Genomic DNA, 19127 nt, shown 5'->3' on the forward strand with positions numbered 1-19127 from the left:
AGGTCCGATCCCCGATCTTCCAGACCGGGGACGTTAACGCGACCACTAAACACGACACCTAAAAAGACATTGCGTTAGCGCAATCCGCTAGTGCTAAACGGATTTTGCTAACGCAATGTGAACCTAGCCTTAGGGAAAAATAATAAAATTAAAAAAAAATGTATTTATTTCCATTTTCCCATTAGGGTTAGGGTTAGGGCTAGGGTTAGGATTACATTTACGGTTGGGATTAGGGTTGGGATTAGAATTAGGGGTGTGTCAGGGTTAGGTGTGTGGTTAGGGTTACAGTTGGGATTAGGGTTAGGGGTGCGTTTGGATTAGGGTTTCATTTATAATTGGGGGGTTTCCACTGTTTAGACACATCAGGGGCTCTCCAAACGCGACATGGCGTCCGATCTCAATTCCAGCCAATTCTGCATTGAAAAAGTAAAACAGTGCTCCTTCACTTCCGAGCTCTCCCGTGCGCCCAAACAGGGGTTTACCCCAACATATGGGGTATCATCGTACTCGAGACAAATTGGACAACAACTTTTTGGGTCCAAGTTCTCGTTATCCTTGGGAAAATAAAAATTTGGGGGGCTAAAAATCATTTTTGTGGGAAAAAAAAAGGATTTTTTATTTTCACGGCTCTGCGTTGTAAACTGTAGTGAAACACTTGGGGGTTCAAAGTTTTCACAACACATCTAGATAAGTTCCGTGGGAGGTCTAGTTTCCAATATGAGGTCACTTGTGGGTGGTTTCTACTGTTTGGGTACATCAGGGGCTCTGCAAATGCAACGTGACGCCTGCAGACCAATCCATCTAAGTCTGCATTCCAAATGGCGCTCCTTCCCTTCCGAGCTCTGCCATGCGCCCAAACAGTGGTTCCCCCCCACATATGGGGTATCAGCATACTCAGGACAAATTGAACAACAACTTTTGGGGTCCAATTTATTCTGTTACCCTTGTAAAAATACAAAGCTGGGGGCTAAAAAATCATTTTTGTGAAAAAAAAAAAGAATTTTTATTTTCACGGCTCTGCGTTATAAACTGTAGTGAAACACTTAGGGGTTCAAAGTTCTCACAACACATCTAGATAAGTTCCTTGGGAGGTCTAGTTTCTAATATGGGGTCACTTGTGGGGGGTTTGTACTGTTTGGGTACATCAGGGGCTCTGCAAATGCAACGTGACGCCTGCAGACCAATCCATCTAAGTCTGCATTCCAAATGGCGCTCCTTCCCTTCCGAGCTCTGCCAAGCGCCCAAACAGTGGTTCCCCCCCACATATGGGGTATCAGCGTACTCAGGACAAATTGGACAACAACTTTTGGGGTCCAATTTATTATGTTACCCTTGTGAAAATACAAAACTGGGGGCTAAAAAATAATTTTTGCGAAAAAAAAAATTTTATTTTAACGGCTCTGCGTTATAAACTGTAGTGAAACACTTGGGGGTTCAAAGCTCTCAAAACACATCTAGATAAGTTCCTTAAGGGGTCTACTTTTCAAAATGGTGTCACTTGTGAGGGGTTCCAATGTTTAGGCACATCAGGGGCTCTCCAAACGCAACATGGCGTCCCATCTCAATTCCAGTCAATTTTGCATTGAAAAGTCAAATGGCACTCCTTTCCTTCCGAGCTCTGCCATGCGCCCAAACAGTGGTTTACCCCCACATATGGGGTATCGTCGCACTCAGGACAAATTGCACAACAACTTTTGTGGTCTAATTTCTTCTCTTACCCTTGGGAAAATAAAAAATTGGTGGCGAAAAGATTATTTTTGTGAAAAAATATGATTTTTTATTTTTACGGCTCTGCATTATAAACTTCTGTGAAGCACTTGTTGGGTCAAAGTGCTCACCACACCTCTAGATAAGTTCCTTAGGGGGTCTACTTTCCAAAATGGTGTCACTTGTGGGGATTTCAATGTTTAGGCACATCAGGGGCTCTCCAAACGCAACATGGCATCCCATCTCAATTCCAGTCAATTTTGCATTGAAAAGTAAAATGGCGCTCCTTCCCTTCCGAGCTCTGCCATACGCCCAAACAATGGTTTACACCCATATATGGGGTATCAGCGTACTCAGGACAAATTGGCCAACAATTTTTGAGGTCCAATTTCTTCTCTTACTCTTGGGAAAATAAAAAATTGGGGGCGAAAAGATCATTTTTGTGAAAAAAATATGATTTTTTATTTTTACGGCTCTGCATTATAAACTTCTGTGAAGCAATTGGTGGGTCAAAGTGGTCACCACACATCTAGATAAGTTCCTTAGGGTGTCTACTTTCCAAAATGGTGTCACTTGTGGGGGGTTTCAATGTTTAGGCACATGAGGGGCTCTCCAAACGCAACATGGCGTCCCATCTCAATTCCTGTCAATTTTGCATTTAAAAGTCAAATGGCGCTCCTTTCCTTCCGAGCTCTGCCATGCGCCCAAACAGTGGTTTACCCCCACATATGGGGTATCAGCGTACTCAGTACAGATTGTACAACAATGTTTGGCATCCATTTTATCCTGTTACCCTTGGTAAAATAAAACAAATTGGAGCTGAAATAAATTTTGTGTGAAAAAAAGTTAAATATTCATTTTTATTTAAACATTCCAAAAATTCCTGTGAAACCCCTGAAGGGTTAATAAACTTCTTGAATGTGGTTTTGAGCACCTTGAGGGGTGCAGTTTTTAGAATGGTGTCACACTTGGGTATTTTCTATCATATAGACCCCTCAAAATGACATCAAATGAGATGTGGTCCCTAAAAAAAAATGGTGTTGTAAAAATGAGAAATTGCTGGTCAACTTTTAACCCTTATAACTCCCTAACAAAAAAAAAATTTGGTTCCAAAATTGTGCTGATGTAAAGTAGACATGTGGGAAATGTTATTTATTAAGTATTTTGTGTGACATATCTCTGTGATTTAATTGCATAAAAATTCAAAATTGGAAAATTGCGAAATGTTCATAATTTTCGCCAAATTTCCGTTTTTTTCACAAATAAACGCAGGTACTATCAAAGAATTTTTACCATTGTCATGAAGTACAATATGTCACGAGAAAACAATGTCAGATTCACTGGGATCCGTTGAAGCGTTCCAGAGTTATAACCTCATAAAGGGACAGTGGTCAGAATTGTAAAAATTGGCCCGGTCATTAACGTGCAAACCACCCTCGGGGCTTAAGGGGTTAAACATAAATTTTTATTTATTTACAAATTGTGTCGAGCATTACATCTTATTGACATTAAATTCTTAATAATTAACACAACGTTATGGGGAATAGGGAAGGGAAGAGGATTTCTTATTTTTAGGGACTCTATAGCGACGGGGTCTGTTCCGCAGGACTGGCGCATAGCAAATGTGGTGCCAATATTCAAAAAGGGCTCTAAAAGTGAACCTGGAAATTATAGGCCAGTAAGTCTAACCTCTATTGTTGGTAAAATATTTGAAGGGTTTCTGAGGGATGTTATTCTGGATTATCTCAATGAGAATAACTGTTTAACTCTATATCAGCATGGGTTTATGAGAAATCGCTCCTGTCAAACCAATCTAATCAGTTTTTATGAAGAGGTAAGCTATAGGCTGGACCACGGTGAGTCATTGGACGTGGTATATCTCGATTTTTCCAAAGCGTTTGATACCGTGCCGCACAAGAGGTTGGTACACAAAATGAGAATGCTTGGTCTGGGGGAAAATGTGTGTAAATGGGTTAGTAACTGGCTTAGTGATAGAAAACAGAGGGTGGTTATAAATGGTATAGTCTCTAACTGGGTCGCTGTGACCAGTGGGGTACCTCAGGGGTCAGTATTGGGACCTGTTCTCTTCAACATATTCATTAATGATCTGGTAGAAGGTTTACACAGTAAAATATCGATATTTGCAGATGATACAAAACTATGTAAAGCAGTTAATACAAGAGAAGATAGTATTCTGCTACAGATGGATCTGGATAAGTTGGAAACATGGGCTGAAAGGTGGCAGATGAGGTTTAACAATGATAAATGTAAGGTGATACACATGGGAAGAAGGAATCAATATCACCATTACACACTGAACGGGAAACCACTGGGTAAATCTGACAGGGAGAAGGACTTGGGGATCCTAGTTAATGATAAACTTACCTGGAGCAGCCAGTGCCAGGCAGCAGCTGCCAAGGCAAACAGGATCATGGGGTGCATTAAGAGAGGTCTGGATACACATGATGAGAGCATTATACTGCCTCTGTACAAATCCCTAGTTAGACCGCACATGGAGTACTGTGTCCAGTTTTGGGCACCGGTGCTCAGGAAGGATATAATGGAACTAGAGAGAGTACAAAGGAGGGCAACAAAATTAATAAAGGGGATGGGAGAACTACAATACCCAGATAGATTAGCGAAATTAGGATTATTTAGTCTAGAAAAAAAACGACTGAGGGGCGATCTAATAACCATGTATAAGTATATAAGGGGACAATACAAATATCTCGCTGAGGATCTGTTTATACCAAGGAAGGTGACGGGCACAAGGGGGCATTCTTTGCGTCTGGAGGAGAGAAGGTTTTTCCACCAACATAGAAGAGGATTCCTTACTGTTAGGGCAGTGAGAATCTGGAATTGCTTGCTTGAGGAGGTGGTGATGGCGAACTCAGTCGAGGGGTTCAAGAGTGGCCTGGATGTCTTCCTGGAGCAGAACAATATTATATCATACAATTATTAAGTTCTGTAGAAGGACGTAGATCTGGAGATTTATTATGATGGAATATAGGCTGAACTGGATGGACAAATGTCTTTTTTCGGCCTTACTAACTATGTTACTATGAGCTGTTTTGGGCGGTGTTCAAGTCGTTCATCGAACTAGGACAATTTGCTTAAAATTCGGCTGTTCGAGTTTCTGTTCAATAACTGTTCGCTCACCAAAATCCTAACTTGATTTGCACATTAAAACTGAAACAGTCTATTAACAATGATAAACAGTGTATAGTGGGCGGGGGGGGGGGTGCGGTTAGGGCGAAGGATAGATCTGTGCTGAAATAACGCCGATCTCCATTTTTTTTTTCTTTCCCGCATTTACAGTGGGGCGGTGCAGTCTCTCAGCCTATCAGCAGTGCACACACACACAGCAATGTGCATGTGATGCACACAAGCAAGGGCATGTGTCATTGGCTGTGTATGTCACATGTCCTTGCCCTATAAGAACCAGCCATTTGCCCCGTCGCCACCATTTGTTCACTGCTGCAGCTTAGTGTTAGATGGCACCACTGCTGCTGTGGGCGCTATACAGTATAAGAGTGTGAATTTCAAGCGAATTGTCAGAGAGATAGGTTTAGGGAGTTGGGAGGAGTCAGGACTAGTTGTAATATCAGCCCTTTTCAGGGTAGGTTACACCAGTTCATAGCACTGTTTGCCAGGCAGATCTGTGCCAGTGCTGTGCAAGTGTTTGTCACAGCATTTGGTGTAATCTAGCTCAGCCAATCCTTTTGGGCTAGTAGCATTGTCTGATAGTCATCTGAGTAGCCTGCCTGTGAAGCTAGCTACACCGCCTGTGTATCTAAATTTTTACGGCATCTAACCCAGTAAATAGTTTTGGGCCTAGGAGCAGTGTCTGCACGTCAGCAGCGTAGCCCACCCACCCACCGCCTGTTTACCTAAGTACTATTTTTTAACAGCATCTAGCCCAGGAAATCCTTTTGGGCCTAGTAGAATTTAGTGCTACACAACAGCGTACCCCACCCATGAAGCAAGCTACACCGCCTGTTTACCCAAGTACTATTTTTTAACGGCATCTGGCCCAGGAAATCCCTTTGGGCCTAGTAGCAATTTCTGCTACTCAGCAGAGTACCCCACCCATGAAGCAAGCTACACAGCCGCCTTCCTTTCTCAATCTAACCCCTCGGCTCTGGGGTGTCCACTCTCCCTCCAGCTCTCTCCTTCTCACAGGTGGACTACCACGTGTAATCACACTGTGGCGAATGTTTTGGGCCCAGGCATAAGTCGTCGTCGAGGTAATGAATAATAAGTGCCGCCTTACAAACGTCCATGACGACACATTCGAGGAAGCAACTAAACGTCTCAAATAGTGAGCAGGATATGGAGCACCCCAAGGGCAAACAGCGATCTATGTAGTATGCTCCTTCACAGAAGCAGCCCAATGGGAGGACACTATTCGGAGGCACAGGTAGTAACCAAAACGCCCCCTCAATGTCTGTTTTGACCATTAGGGTGCCCCTTGCCAACTTCTTGACCCGCCTGATTGCCTCATCAAAGGAGGTACAGTACATAGTACTGTACTTGGTTCCGCATCGATGTTGTCGTTTACTGACCTGTCCCTTGGAAATGACAAATGGTGGATTAGTCTGAATGTATTGGGTTCCTTTTTTGGCACAACTCCCAAAAACACTTTCTAAGGAAAGTGTTCTGAATGGACCCGCCGCCATTCTACCTAAAGATATTTATTTTTAATTTTTTTTGTCACGACGTCTGGGTGTTGGTAGGGTGATTTTAGGTTTTTACTCCAGCCTTTCTTGATTTTAGAAGGGCATGACATGCCTATATCTGTGTCTCCTCCTCCTTTTACTCCTCCACCTCTTTTCTTATTGCATGACTATATGTAGTTGTGACTTTCCCATGTGTTTGTTGTGTCTTCTGAGCAGTTTGTCAGCTTTTGGACACCTTTTAAGGTGTTTTCTATGTGTTAGTATGAGTTTGTGTTTGCCTGCCATTGGTTTCAATGGGCTTCGATGGTGTTCGTCGAACGTTCGATGAACATTCGTCAACACGTCCCAGTTCGACGAACCGAACCTGAACACTAGGGAGGTGACAACACTAGTCTGCAGTCAGACAGAGTGACAGCAGACTTATCGATTTGGACCAGACAACCTCTTCGAGGACGAACATCGGGCCCTACATCTGTACTTGGGCTAAAGTTTTCTAAAAACAGCGCTTAAAAGGGAATCTGTCACCACATTTGCCCTATCTAAACTATTAATATGGGCATACAGGTTATGGACTGCTGAGGAGAGTAATCCCTGTGTGTCTCATATCAGCTGTATTGTTGTGGATAAATCATCTTATCACTTTATATAAATGACCTCTTCCAGGCTCTGGGGAGAACGATGCATCCAGATAACTCTGCCTCCAGAGCTTATTATACATGAAGGAGAGTTTCCAGTGTGATGTGTCGTAGCCGCTACTGATGGGCAGTGAGGCTCTTTTTGGTGATCTGACTCTACTTGCTCTACTCACCAAAAATAACAGGCTCTTTTGGATCATAAATGGATCCCTATTAAATATGTGTTCACAATAGATGAACACATATTTAAGATGATGTTAATGCGTCTGGATTCCCATTCACCCATTGCCGAGACTGTGCTTAGTTACAGCTAGCCAATTAAATTGATGAGTATGCAGAGTTTGAATTGGGTGGGCGGGGTTACACCCGCCGAAAAGCAAAACTTTACGCCTAGTGAAAGCTATTCAGAGAATTTGGTGGCTTTTACTTGGGTGCGGCTCTTTGTACAGGATCGTTCACTAACAACCCATCACTAATGGCCGCTCTCTGCTCTCCTGACCTCACCGCAGAGCTGTGTGTGATTATACCTGACACATCTGCAGGTTCCTCTCCACTTCAGCCTCCACATCACAGGCAGACAGGTGTGCAATACAGCAAAACTGAGAGAAGCAGCAACAAATGTATTTGGAAAAAGACAAGTTTAATTTCTCCAGTTCTGTGTTAGTTACTTGTCTCGCTTGTAACTCCTCTTCATGTAAAATCAGCTCTGGAGGCAGAGTTATCTCCAGACACCATCCGCCTCAGAGCCTGGAAGAGGTCATTTATAGAAAGTTGTAAGATGATGATTTATCCACAACACATTTGATAGGAGACACACAGGAGTTGCTCTCCTCAACAGTCTACATCCTGTATTCTCATATTAATTGTTTATATAAGGCAAATGTGGTGACAGATTCCCTTTAAAGCCAATATCTTAACCCCCCCCAAAAAAACATATAGTAGGTGTCAACAACAGAAGAGCATATTCCAGTCTTTAGCAGGGTAAACATTAGTTTTAACAATAAAAAGTGGGTTAGATATATCTAACTGAATTTTGTGCTATTAAGTGTAGCTTGAAAACCCAGGTATGCCTAAACTATCTAGAGAACAAACAAAAACTGAATTTCCAAAAGTAACCCAGTTAAACGTTTAAATGGACAAAGGGATATAAAAAATAATTAATTAGATCTTCGATATTTTGGAAGTTTCTTTTTTGGTGTGTCCCATTAGGGCACAACCTTAAAGGGCTTGTCCACACTACTAGGACTACCCCTTCTTGATGAAAATGTTTGTCCCTCAGAAAATAATAAAACTTATACTTCCCTCCCGTGGTGGTGCTGTTCCCACAGTGTCTGTACTCGCTCTCTTGGGGTTCCTGTACAGTTGTTGTGATGCCGGCCCCCAATCAGTGCTTGAGGAGTCGTCTCCACCTTCAGAAAAATCGAACATGAAGAAGTCCGGGCTGCAGCTGATCTTGGACTTCCACTCCATGCGCAATTTGACAGTAGGTGAGGACAGTGCCGCTGACTGGGCACCGGCGTTACGTGTCAAAAAAGCACGGGAGCCCCGGGGACAGCGAGTGCCAACACCACAGGAACAGCGCCACCACAGGAGGAGAGTACAAGCTTCAGTATTTTATTGGGGCATGAGAAATACTGGTTCAAGTAGTAGACATCATCTTTAAGTCCTCCTGAAAAAAATTAAATGGTGCTTTATAGCCAAAAAGAACATGGCAGTAAAAGAATTAAATCCATGATCACTTCTGATAACTGCTACCAAAATCCAAGAAAGATCTCCCACAATCAGACCAAGCAAAATTAGTCAGAGAGCTATTCATGATAAAGAAGAGCTAAGTTCGTATATTCTTATAGAGAAAGACAGAATTATCCCATTCCCTATGACGGCATTATCTGCAAACTACAATCATGGAGAGGACTAGATGAAAACATTAAATGCATAACTGATTAGTGTTCGCCATTACACTTCACTTAAGAATGAAAAGGGACTCACTGAAAAATAAAAGTCATCGATCTTAACCATTTCTAGCTTAATGTTGGAAGGGGCCCGACGGGAGCCAATGTGCTCTAGCGCTAGCAACTGCTCTATTTAAACATAAACCAAACCAAGAAAATGGAAGCCGTGCAGCACCAGGTCAGCGACTCTTCACAGGTATTTCAATAAGCGGAGGCGGAATGGACTTAAAACACTATCCAGAATAAAGCAGCTGGGGGTGGTGCACAAAAGATATCCACAGAGGATCGAAGACTTGACTAGTAGTAAGATTATAAAGAACATATGGCACTCACCCCAGAATTGCTGTGCTTAAAGTCCTTTATTCGCTGTGAACAGCATTCAGGTACACATGGAGAGGCGACAGGAAATGAACAGGAGAGGGTGCGGGGAAACAGGTGAGGACAACGGCCGTTTCGCGCTGTGCGCTTCAACGGGTCCAAGATTTGTTTTAGTCTTTGCCTGATGAAGAGACGTATATAGTCTCGAAAGGTTGCAATTTATTACCATCTTTTCAGTTAGCCATTAAAAGGTATCAACCACTGAGGACTCTCAATTCTAAATATTTTTCAGGTCTGAAGTGGACAGTTCATTTTATTCCTGTTGCTGCTTGAGTATAATGGTTTTTCTCTTTTAAAGGGAACCTGTCTCCCCCAAAATCGAAGATGAACTGCTGTAATGCTGTAGATAAGCCCCCAATGTATCCTGAAAGATGAGAAAAAGGTTAGACTATACTCACCCAGGGGCGGTACAGTCCGATGGGCGCCGTGGTCTGGTCCGTGGCCTCCCATCTTCTTCCTATGACGTCCCCTTCTTGTCTTCACGCTGCGGCTCCAGTGCAGGCGTACTTTGTCTGCCCTGTTGAGGGCAGAGCAAAGTACTGCAGTGCGCAGGGAAACGTCAGAGAGGCCTGGCGCCTGCACAATGCAGTACTTTGCTCTGCCCTCAACATGGCAGACAAATTACGCCTGCGCCGGAGCGTGAACACAAGAAGAAGACGTCATCCTATGAAGATGGGAGGCCCCGGACCGGACCGCGACGCTCATCGGATCAGACCGCCCCCAGGTGAAGAACACAGTCAATATGTCCCATAAAGTATAAAATACAAATCTTTATTAAATATCTATACATAAAAAACTAAACCAGAACAAATACATATAATACAAATGGGGCTAGTGAAACCAACCAAATGTAGCACCACAATACACAGAAAGGGCTACATGGTGCCCCCCATAGACAAAGACACACCCAGGATATTGCTAGTAATAAAACAGTTAAATAATACCGAATATAAATGGGAACATGAGCCAAGTGTAAATATCCTATAGTAAACAATAATAGGGAACAGCAATGGACATATATAGAAATGAATTGCTAACCCAGGGGTGGGCTCTGGTTTCCCCCCTTGCTGTCACACTACCAGGGAATCTTTGTGAGTACATGTGGCTATGTCCTGTTTGTGGATTGATATTTATATGGGGACAACTGTGGACATATGGGGCGTTTGTGCCCATCTGCATTAGCAATTCATTTCTATATATGTCCATTGCTGTTCCCTATTATTGTTTACTATAGGATATTTACACTTGGCTCATGTTCCCATTTATATTCGGTATTATTTAACTGTTTTATTACTAGCAATATCCTGGGTGTGTCTTTGTCTATGGGGGGCACCATGTAGCCCTTTCTGTGTATTGTGGTGCTACATTTGGTTGGTTTCACTAGCCCCATTTGTATTATATGCATTTGTTCTGGTTTAGTTTTTTATGTATAGATATTTAATAAAGATTTGTATTTTATACTTTATGGGACATATTGACTGTGTTCTTTTTGTGGTTTTGTAGGATTCCTGTTATACAGTTGTCCCTGTTAATTTGGTCCTTATATACACACATAGCACATCATATTCTGCTGCTATTATTAGTTATTGGTATTTATTCTTATATGTGATCTATGTGTGTAATATGTGTACTACAATTCCTTTATCTACCGCCCCTAGGTGAGTATAATCTAACCTCTTTTTCTTATCTTTCAGGAAACATCGGGGGCTTATCTACAGCATTACAGAATGCTGTAGATAAGCCCCTGATGCCGGTGGGCTTAGCTCATCTTCGATTTTGGGGGTGACAGGTTCCCTTTACATCTGGTATGCGGTTCCAGAAATATCGGCCTTTTTATTTAGTACTAATTTGTAAGGGGTTTAACAAGCAAAGTGAGTCCTGAGGCTGTTCTGCAACATCACCCTGTGAGAAACCACCCCCTTAGTAAAAAATATAAAAATTAACTCAATGGCCCTTATTGCTAGAACTGTATGAAGAATATAAAAAAGAAATACGCAGGAAAGCAGTGTGAAAAAAATATAAGAGCAGAATCTGGTAATCTGCCCTGTAGATGGGCACAACCATTATTTAGGACATTGACTCAATACTGCCCACCATACATTTTAATATATCATAAAAACCAACAATACTCACCTTAGAATGTGTTGGAATGTCAAAATTTATAACCACATCCACATGTGGAATGTCCAGGCCTCGACTTGCGACATCAGTGGCCAGGAGAATGGAGCGGGTTTTGGCCTTAAACTTATTTAGAGAACCAAGTCTTTTATTCTGCATATAAAAAAAGAAAACACAAAATAAACATCTGCTAAGATTTATTAACATTTGACGACAGTCAAAAGCAAATTTACCCTAAAGATGTTTTTCACACACCACTATAAGAAATGTGGATATGTGAAATGTGAAGTCAATACAGTGATACACAAGCCTTTATTATTTCTACAGAGTTTTCACATGAGGACACACATTTAATTAACATTCACCTAACATGGTCAGCCAAATTGTATTAATATGAGAGATAGAGCTGAGCAAAGAGATGCAGAACCTTGACCCAGTGGCCACATCAGTAGCCCGTGGCCGCCAGACCAGATTACTGGGAAGCTCTTCCTGCCTGGTAATGTCCCCAATGCCTTTTCTGAATAGTGAGCCCAGCACGGCTTCATGCGTGTCACACCGCAATGATGATGCCGCGACTAATAACAGATTAGGTATCAGGGACGCCACCAGGAGGAGAAGGTCCACATGGCACTGGTCTGGCAGCCAAGGACTAGTGATGAGGCCTGGTTCTGTCAATCTTTCTGCTCAACTCGTGGCAGGAAACAAACGAGGAGATCCCTATAGCAAAAAGTTCTGGAGCGGTGGGCAAAGTGAATGCAGTGTCTAGTATCATTAAGCTGGAAGGACACCGTTCTTTATGGCTATTACCATGGACACCATGATGTTGTCATATTCACTTCTCATCTTGGCCGATGCTGAAAGTTAAAGGTCTTTAAAAATTGTAGTGTGATGCTTGGTATAAGCGATAAAGACCGGTGGGCGAGGTCCAGCAATCAGCAGCTTGTGTGAACGCTGCACCCTCCATAGTTTACAGGAGCTTGTAGACCAATTTGTACATCACTTGCACCAGGATTACTCATTTCTGGCTATGAAAGATATTGCAGCATTGTTCCCCTGACATGTATAGGACAATACTGAAATATCTTCCATCACCATTGTGAAAAGTACAGTGCAAGAAAAAAAAGCGGCCTGTAGGGTGGTCCATTATAATGGCTGATCAGAGTGTTTACTGCCAAATGAGCAGATTTTGGCTACAGGAAAAAACAGTAAAAACGCTGTGTGAGACTACATATCCTTACTTTTTGAAGTTCCATTATACAAGAGTCCTGACTTTCCACAGGAGTGGGGGTCCCATTTTCCAGCCAGGGGCTCCCAACATGCATAATGTGACTTTCCTCACCGTCTTACTCCTTTCTCAGTAATAATAGTGGGGGTCCCATTTTCCAGCCAGGGGCTCCCAACATGTATAATGTGACTTTCCTCACCGTCTTTCTCCTTTCTCAGTAATAATAGTGGGGGTCCCATTTTCCAGCCAGGGGCCCCCAACATGTATAATGTGACTTTCCTCACCGTCTTACTCCTTTCTCAGTAATAATAGTGGGGGTCCCATTTTCCAGTCAGGGGCTCCCAACATGTATAATGTGACTTTCCTCACCGTCTTTCTCCTTTCTCAGTAATAATAGTGGGGGTCCCATTTTCCAGCCAGGGGCTCCCAACATGCATAATGTGACTTTCCTCACCGTCTTACTCCTTTCTCAGTAATAATAGTGGGGGTCCCATTTTCCAGCCAGGGGCCCCCAACATGTATAATGTGACTTTCCTCACCGTCTTACTCCTTTCTCAGTAATAATAGTGGGGGTCACATTTTCCAGCCAGGGGCTCCCAACATGCATAATGTGACTTTCCTCACCGTCTTACTGCTTTCTCAGTAATAATAGTGGGGGTCCCATTTTCCAGCCAGGGGCCCCCAACATGCATAATGTGACTTTCCTCACCGTCTTACTCCTTTCTCAGTAATAATAGTGGGGGTCCCATTTTCCAGCCAGGGGCTCCCAACATGCATAATGTGACTTTCCTCACCGTCTTACTCCTTTCTCAGTAATAATAGTGGGGGTCCCATTTTCCAGCCAGGGGCCCCCAACATGCATAATGTGACTTTCCTCACCGTCTTACTCCTTTCTCAGTAATAATAGTGGGGGTCCCATTTTCCAGCCAGGGGCTCCCAACATGCATAATGTGACTTTCCTTGCCGTCTTACTGCTTTCTCAGTAATAATAGTGGGGGTCCCATTTTCCAGCCAGGGGCTCCCAACATGCATAATGTGACTTTCCTCACCGTCTTACTGCTTTCTCAGTAATAATAGTGGGGGTCCCATTTTCCAGCCAGGGGCCCCACAACATGCATAATGTGACTTTCCTTGCCGTCTTACTGCTTTCTCAGTAATAATAGTGGGGGTCCCATTTTCCAGCCAGGGGCTCCCAACATGCATAATGTGACTTTCCTCACCGTCTTACTCCTTTCTCAGTAATAATAGTGGGGGTCCCATTTTCCAGCCAGGGGCTCCCAACATGCATAATGTGACTTTCCTCACCGTCTTACTCCTTTCTCAGTAATAATAGTGGGGGTCCCATTTTCCAGCCAGGGGCCCCACAACATGCATAATGTGACTTTCCTTGCCGTCTTACTGCTTTCTCAGTAATAATAGTGGGGGTCCCATTTTCCAGCCAGGGGCTCCCAACATGCATAATGTGACTTTCCTCACCGTCTTACTCCTTTCTCAGTAATAATAGTGGGGGTCCCATTTTCCAGCCAGGGGCTCCCAACATGCATAATGTGACTTTCCTCACCGTCTTACTCCTTTCTCAGTAATAATAGTGGGGGTCCCATTTTCCAGCCAGGGGCTCCCAACATGCATAATGTGACTTTCCTCACCGTCTTACTGCTTTCTCAGTAATAATAGTGGGGGTCCCATTTTCCAGCAAGGGGCTCCCAACATGCATAATGTGACTTTCCTCACCGTCTTACTGCTTTCTCAGTAATAATAGTGGGGGTCCCATTTTCCAGCCAGGGGCCCCCCAACATGTATAATGTGACTTTCCTCACCGTCTTACTGCTTTCTCAGTAATAATAGTGGGGGTCCCATTTTCCAGCAAGGGGCTCCCAACATGCATAATGTGACTTTCCTCACCGTCTTACTCCTTTCTCAGTAATAATAGTGGGGGTCCCATTTTCCAGCCAGGGGCCCCCAACATGCATAATGTGACTTTCCTCACCGTCTTACTGCTTTCTCAGTAATAATAGTGGAGGTCCCATTTTCCAGCCAGGGGCCCCCCAACATGTATAATGTGACTTTCCTCACCGTCTTACTGCTTTCTCAGTAATAATAGTGGGGGTCACCTTTTCCAGCAAGGGGCTCCCAACATGTATAATGTGACTTTCCTCACCGTCTTACTGCTTTCTCAGTAATAATAGTGGGGGTCCCATTTTCCAGCAAGGGGCTCCCAACATGTATAATGTGACTTTCCTCACCGTCTTACTGCTTTCTCAGTAATAATAGTGGGGGTCCCATTTTCCAGCCAGGGGCCCCCAACATGCATAATGTGACTTTCCTCACCGTCTTACTGCTTTCTCAGTAATAATAGTGGGGGTCCCATTTTCCAGCCAGGGGCTCCCAACATGTATAATGTGACTTTCCTCACCGTCTTACTCCTTTCTCAGTAATAATAGTGGGGGTCACATTTTCCAGCAAAGGGCTCCCAACATGCATAATGTGACTTTCCTCACCGTCTTACTGCTTTCTCAGTAATAATAGTGGGGGTCCCATTTTCCAGCCAGGGGCCCCCCAACATGTATAATGTGACTTTCCTCACCGTCTTACTGCTTTCTCAGTAATAATAGTGGGGGTCACCTTTTCCAGCAAGGGGCTCCCAACATGTATAATGTGACTTTCCTCACCGTCTTACTGCTTTCTCAGTAATAATAGTGGGGGTCCCATTTTCCAGCCAGGGGCCCCCAACATGCATAATGTGACTTTCCTCACCGTCTTACTGCTTTCTCAGTAATAATAGTGGGGGTCCCATTTTCCAGCCAGGGGCTCCCAACATGCATAATGTGACTTTCCTCACCGTCTTACTGCTTTCTCAGTAATAATAGTGGGGGTCACATTTTCCAGCAAAGGGCTCCCAACATGCATAATGTGACTTTCCTCACCGTCTTACTGCTTTCTCAGTAATAATAGTGGGGGTCCCATTTTCCAGCCAGGGGCCCCCCAACATGTATAATGTGACTTTCCTCACCGTCTTACTGCTTTCTCAGTAATAATAGTGGGGGTCACCTTTTCCAGCAAGGGGCTCCCAACATGTATAATGTGACTTTCCTCACCGTCTTACTGCTTTCTCAGTAATAATAGTGGGGGTCCCATTTTCCAGCAAGGGGCTCCCAACATGCATAATGTGACTTTCCTCACCGTCTTACTGCTTTCTCAGTAATAATAGTGGGGGTCCCATTTTCCAGCCAGGGGCTCCCAACATGCATAATGTGACTTTCCTCACCGTCTTACTCCTTTCTCAGTAATAATAGTGGGGGTCCCATTTTCCAGCAAGGGGCTCCCAACATGCATAATGTGACTTTCCTCACCGTCTTACTGCTTTCTCAGTAATAATAGTGGGGGTCACATTTTCCAGCAAAGGGCTCCCAACATGCATAATGTGACTTTCCTCACCGTCTTACTCCTTTCTCAGTAATAATAGTGGGGGTCACCTTTTCCAGCCAGGGGCCCCCAACATGCATAATGTGACTTTCCTCACCGTCTTACTCCTTTCTCAGTAATAATAGTGGGGGTCCCATTTTCCAGCCAGGGGCCCCACAACATGCATAATGTGACTTTCCTCACCGTCTTACTCCTTTCTCAGTAATAATAGTGGGGGTCACATTTTCCAGCCAGGGGCCCCCAACATGTATAATGTGACTTTCCTCGCCGTCTTACTGCTTTCTCAGTAATAATAGTGGGGGTCCCATTTTCCAGCCAGGGGCTCCCAACATGCATAATGTGACTTTCCTCACCGTCTTTCTCCTTTCTCAGTAATAATAGTGGGGGTCCCATTTTCCAGCCAGGGGCTCCCAACATGCATAATGTGACTTTCCTCACCGTCTTACTCCTTTCTCAGTAATAATAGTAGGGGTCCCATTTTCCAGCCAGGGGCCCCCCAACATGCATAATGTGACTTTCCTCACCGTCTTTCTCCTTTCTCAGTAATAATAGTGGGGGTCCCATTTTCCAGCAAGGGGCTCCCAACATGCATAATGTGACTTTCCTCGCCGTGTTACTGCTTTCTCAGTAATAATAGTGGAGGTCCCATTTTCCAGCCAGGGGCCCCCCAACATGTATAATGTGACTTTCCTCACCGTCTTACTGCTTTCTCAGTAATAATAGTGGGGGTCACCTTTTCCAGCAAGGGGCTCCCAACATGTATAATGTGACTTTCCTCACCGTCTTAATGCTTTCTCAGTAATAATAGTGGGGGTCCCATTTTCCAGCAAGGGGCTCCCAACATGCATAATGTGACTTTCCTCACCGTCTTACTCCTTTCTCAGTAATAATAGTGGGGGTCCCATTTTCCAGCCAGGGGCCCCCAACATGCATAATGTGACTTTCCTCACCGTCTTACTCCTTTCTCAGTAATAATAGTGGGGGTCCCATTTTCCAGCCAGGGGCCCCCAACATGTATAATGTGACTTTCCTCACCGTCTTACTGCTTTCTCAGTAATAATAGTGGGGGTCCCATTTTCCAGCCAGGGGCCCCCAACATGCATAATGTGACTTTCCTCACCGTCTTACTCCTTTCTCAGTAATAATAGTGGGGGTCCCATTTTCCAGCCAGGGGCTCCCAACATGCATAATGTGACTTTCCTCACCGTCTTACTCCTTTCTCAGTAATAATAGTGGGGGTCCCATTTTCCAGCCAGGGGCTCCCAACATGCATAATGTGACTTTCCTCACCGTCTTACTGCTTTCTCAGTAATAATAGTGGGGGTCCCATTTTCCAGCCAGGGGCTCCCAACATGCATAATGTGACTTTCCTCACCGTCTTACTCCTTTCTCAGTAATAATAGTGGGGGTCCCATTTTCCAGCAAGGGGCTCCCAACATGCATAATGTGACTTTCCTCACCGTCTTACTGCTTTCTCAGTAATAATAGTGGGGGTCCCATTTTCCAGCCAGGGGCCCCCAACATGCATAATGTGACTTTCCTCACCGTCTTACTGCTTTCTCAGTAATAATAGTGGGGGTCCCATTTTCCAGCCAGGGGCTCCCAACATGCATAATGTGACTTTCCTCACCGTCTTACTCCTTTCTCAGTAATAATAGTGGGGGTCACCTTTTCCAGCCAGGGGCCCCCAACATGCATAATGTGACTTTCCTCGCCGTCTTACTCCTTTCTCAGTAATAATAGTGGGGGTCCCATTTTCCAGCCAGGGGCTCCCAACATGTATAATGTGACTTTCCTCACCGTCTTACTGCTTTCTCAGTAATAATAGTGGGGGTCCCATTTTCCAGCAAGGGGCCCCCAACATGCATAATGTGACTTTCCTCGCCGTGTTACTGCTTTCTCAGTAATAATAGTGGGGGTCCCATTTTCCAGCAAGGGGCTCCCAACATGCATAATGTGACTTTCCTCACCGTCTTACTGCTTTCTCAGTAATAATAGTGGGGGTCCCATTTTCCAGCCAGGGGGCCCCCAACATGCATAATGTGACTTTCCTCACCGTCTTACTCCTTTCTCAGTAATAATAGTGGGGGTCCCATTTTCCAGCCAGGGGCTCCCAACATGCATAATGTGACTTTCCTCACCGTCTTACTCCTTTCTCAGTAATAATAGTGGGGGTCCCATTTTCCAGCCAGGGGCCCCCCAACATGCATAATGTGACTTTCCTCACCGTCTTACTGCTTTGTCAGTAATAATAGTGGGGGTCCCATTTTCCAGCAAGGGGCTCCCAACATGCATAATGTGACTTTCCTCACCGTCTTACTGCTTTCTCAGTAATAATAGTGGGGGTCCCATTTTCCAGCCAGGGGCTCCCAACATGCATAATGTGACTTTCCTCACCGTCTTACTGCTTTCTCAGTAATAATAGTGGGGGTCCCATTTTCCAGCCAGGGGCCCCCCAACATGCATAATGTGACTTTCCTCACCGTCTTACTGCTTTGTCAGTAATAATAGTGGGGGTCCCATTTTCCAGCAAGGGGCTCCCAACATGCATAATGTGACTTTCCTCACCGTCTTACTGCTTTCTCAGTAATAATAGTGGGGGTCCCATTTTCCAGCCAGGGGCTCCCAACATGCATAATGTGACTTTCCTCACCGTCTTACTGCTTTCTCAGTAATAATAGTGGGGGTCCCATTTTCCAGCAAGGGGCTCCCAACATGTATAATGTGACTTTCCTCACCGTCTTACTGCTTTCTCAGTAATAATAGTGGGGGTCCCATTTTCCAGCCAGGGGCCCCCAACATGCATAATGTGACTTTCCTCACCGTCTTACTGCTTTCTCAGTAATAATAGTGGGGGTCCCATTTTCCAGCCAGGGGCTCCCAACATGCATAATGTGACTTTCCTCACCGTCTTACTGCTTTCTCAGTAATAATAGTGGGGGTCCCATTTTCCAGCCAGGGGCCCCCCAACATGCATAATGTGACTTTCCTCACCGTCTTACTCCTTTCT

General features: G+C 44.3%; 1 protein-coding gene across 1 annotated transcript in view; it reads right to left on the bottom strand.

Moving 5' to 3' along the window:
• The window catches only part of DDX47 (DEAD-box helicase 47), a 131934-nt gene that overhangs the window by 23505 nt on the left and 89302 nt on the right, over positions 1-19127 (bottom strand). The window contains exon 9 of the mRNA XM_069737098.1: positions 11485-11622. Coding sequence (XP_069593199.1) covers positions 11485-11622 — 138 coding nt within the window. The remainder of the gene's footprint in view (positions 1-11484; positions 11623-19127) is intronic.

This window comes from Ranitomeya imitator, chromosome 8 (assembly GCF_032444005.1).
Source record: "Ranitomeya imitator isolate aRanImi1 chromosome 8, aRanImi1.pri, whole genome shotgun sequence".
Taxonomy (NCBI): domain Eukaryota; kingdom Metazoa; phylum Chordata; class Amphibia; order Anura; family Dendrobatidae; genus Ranitomeya; species Ranitomeya imitator.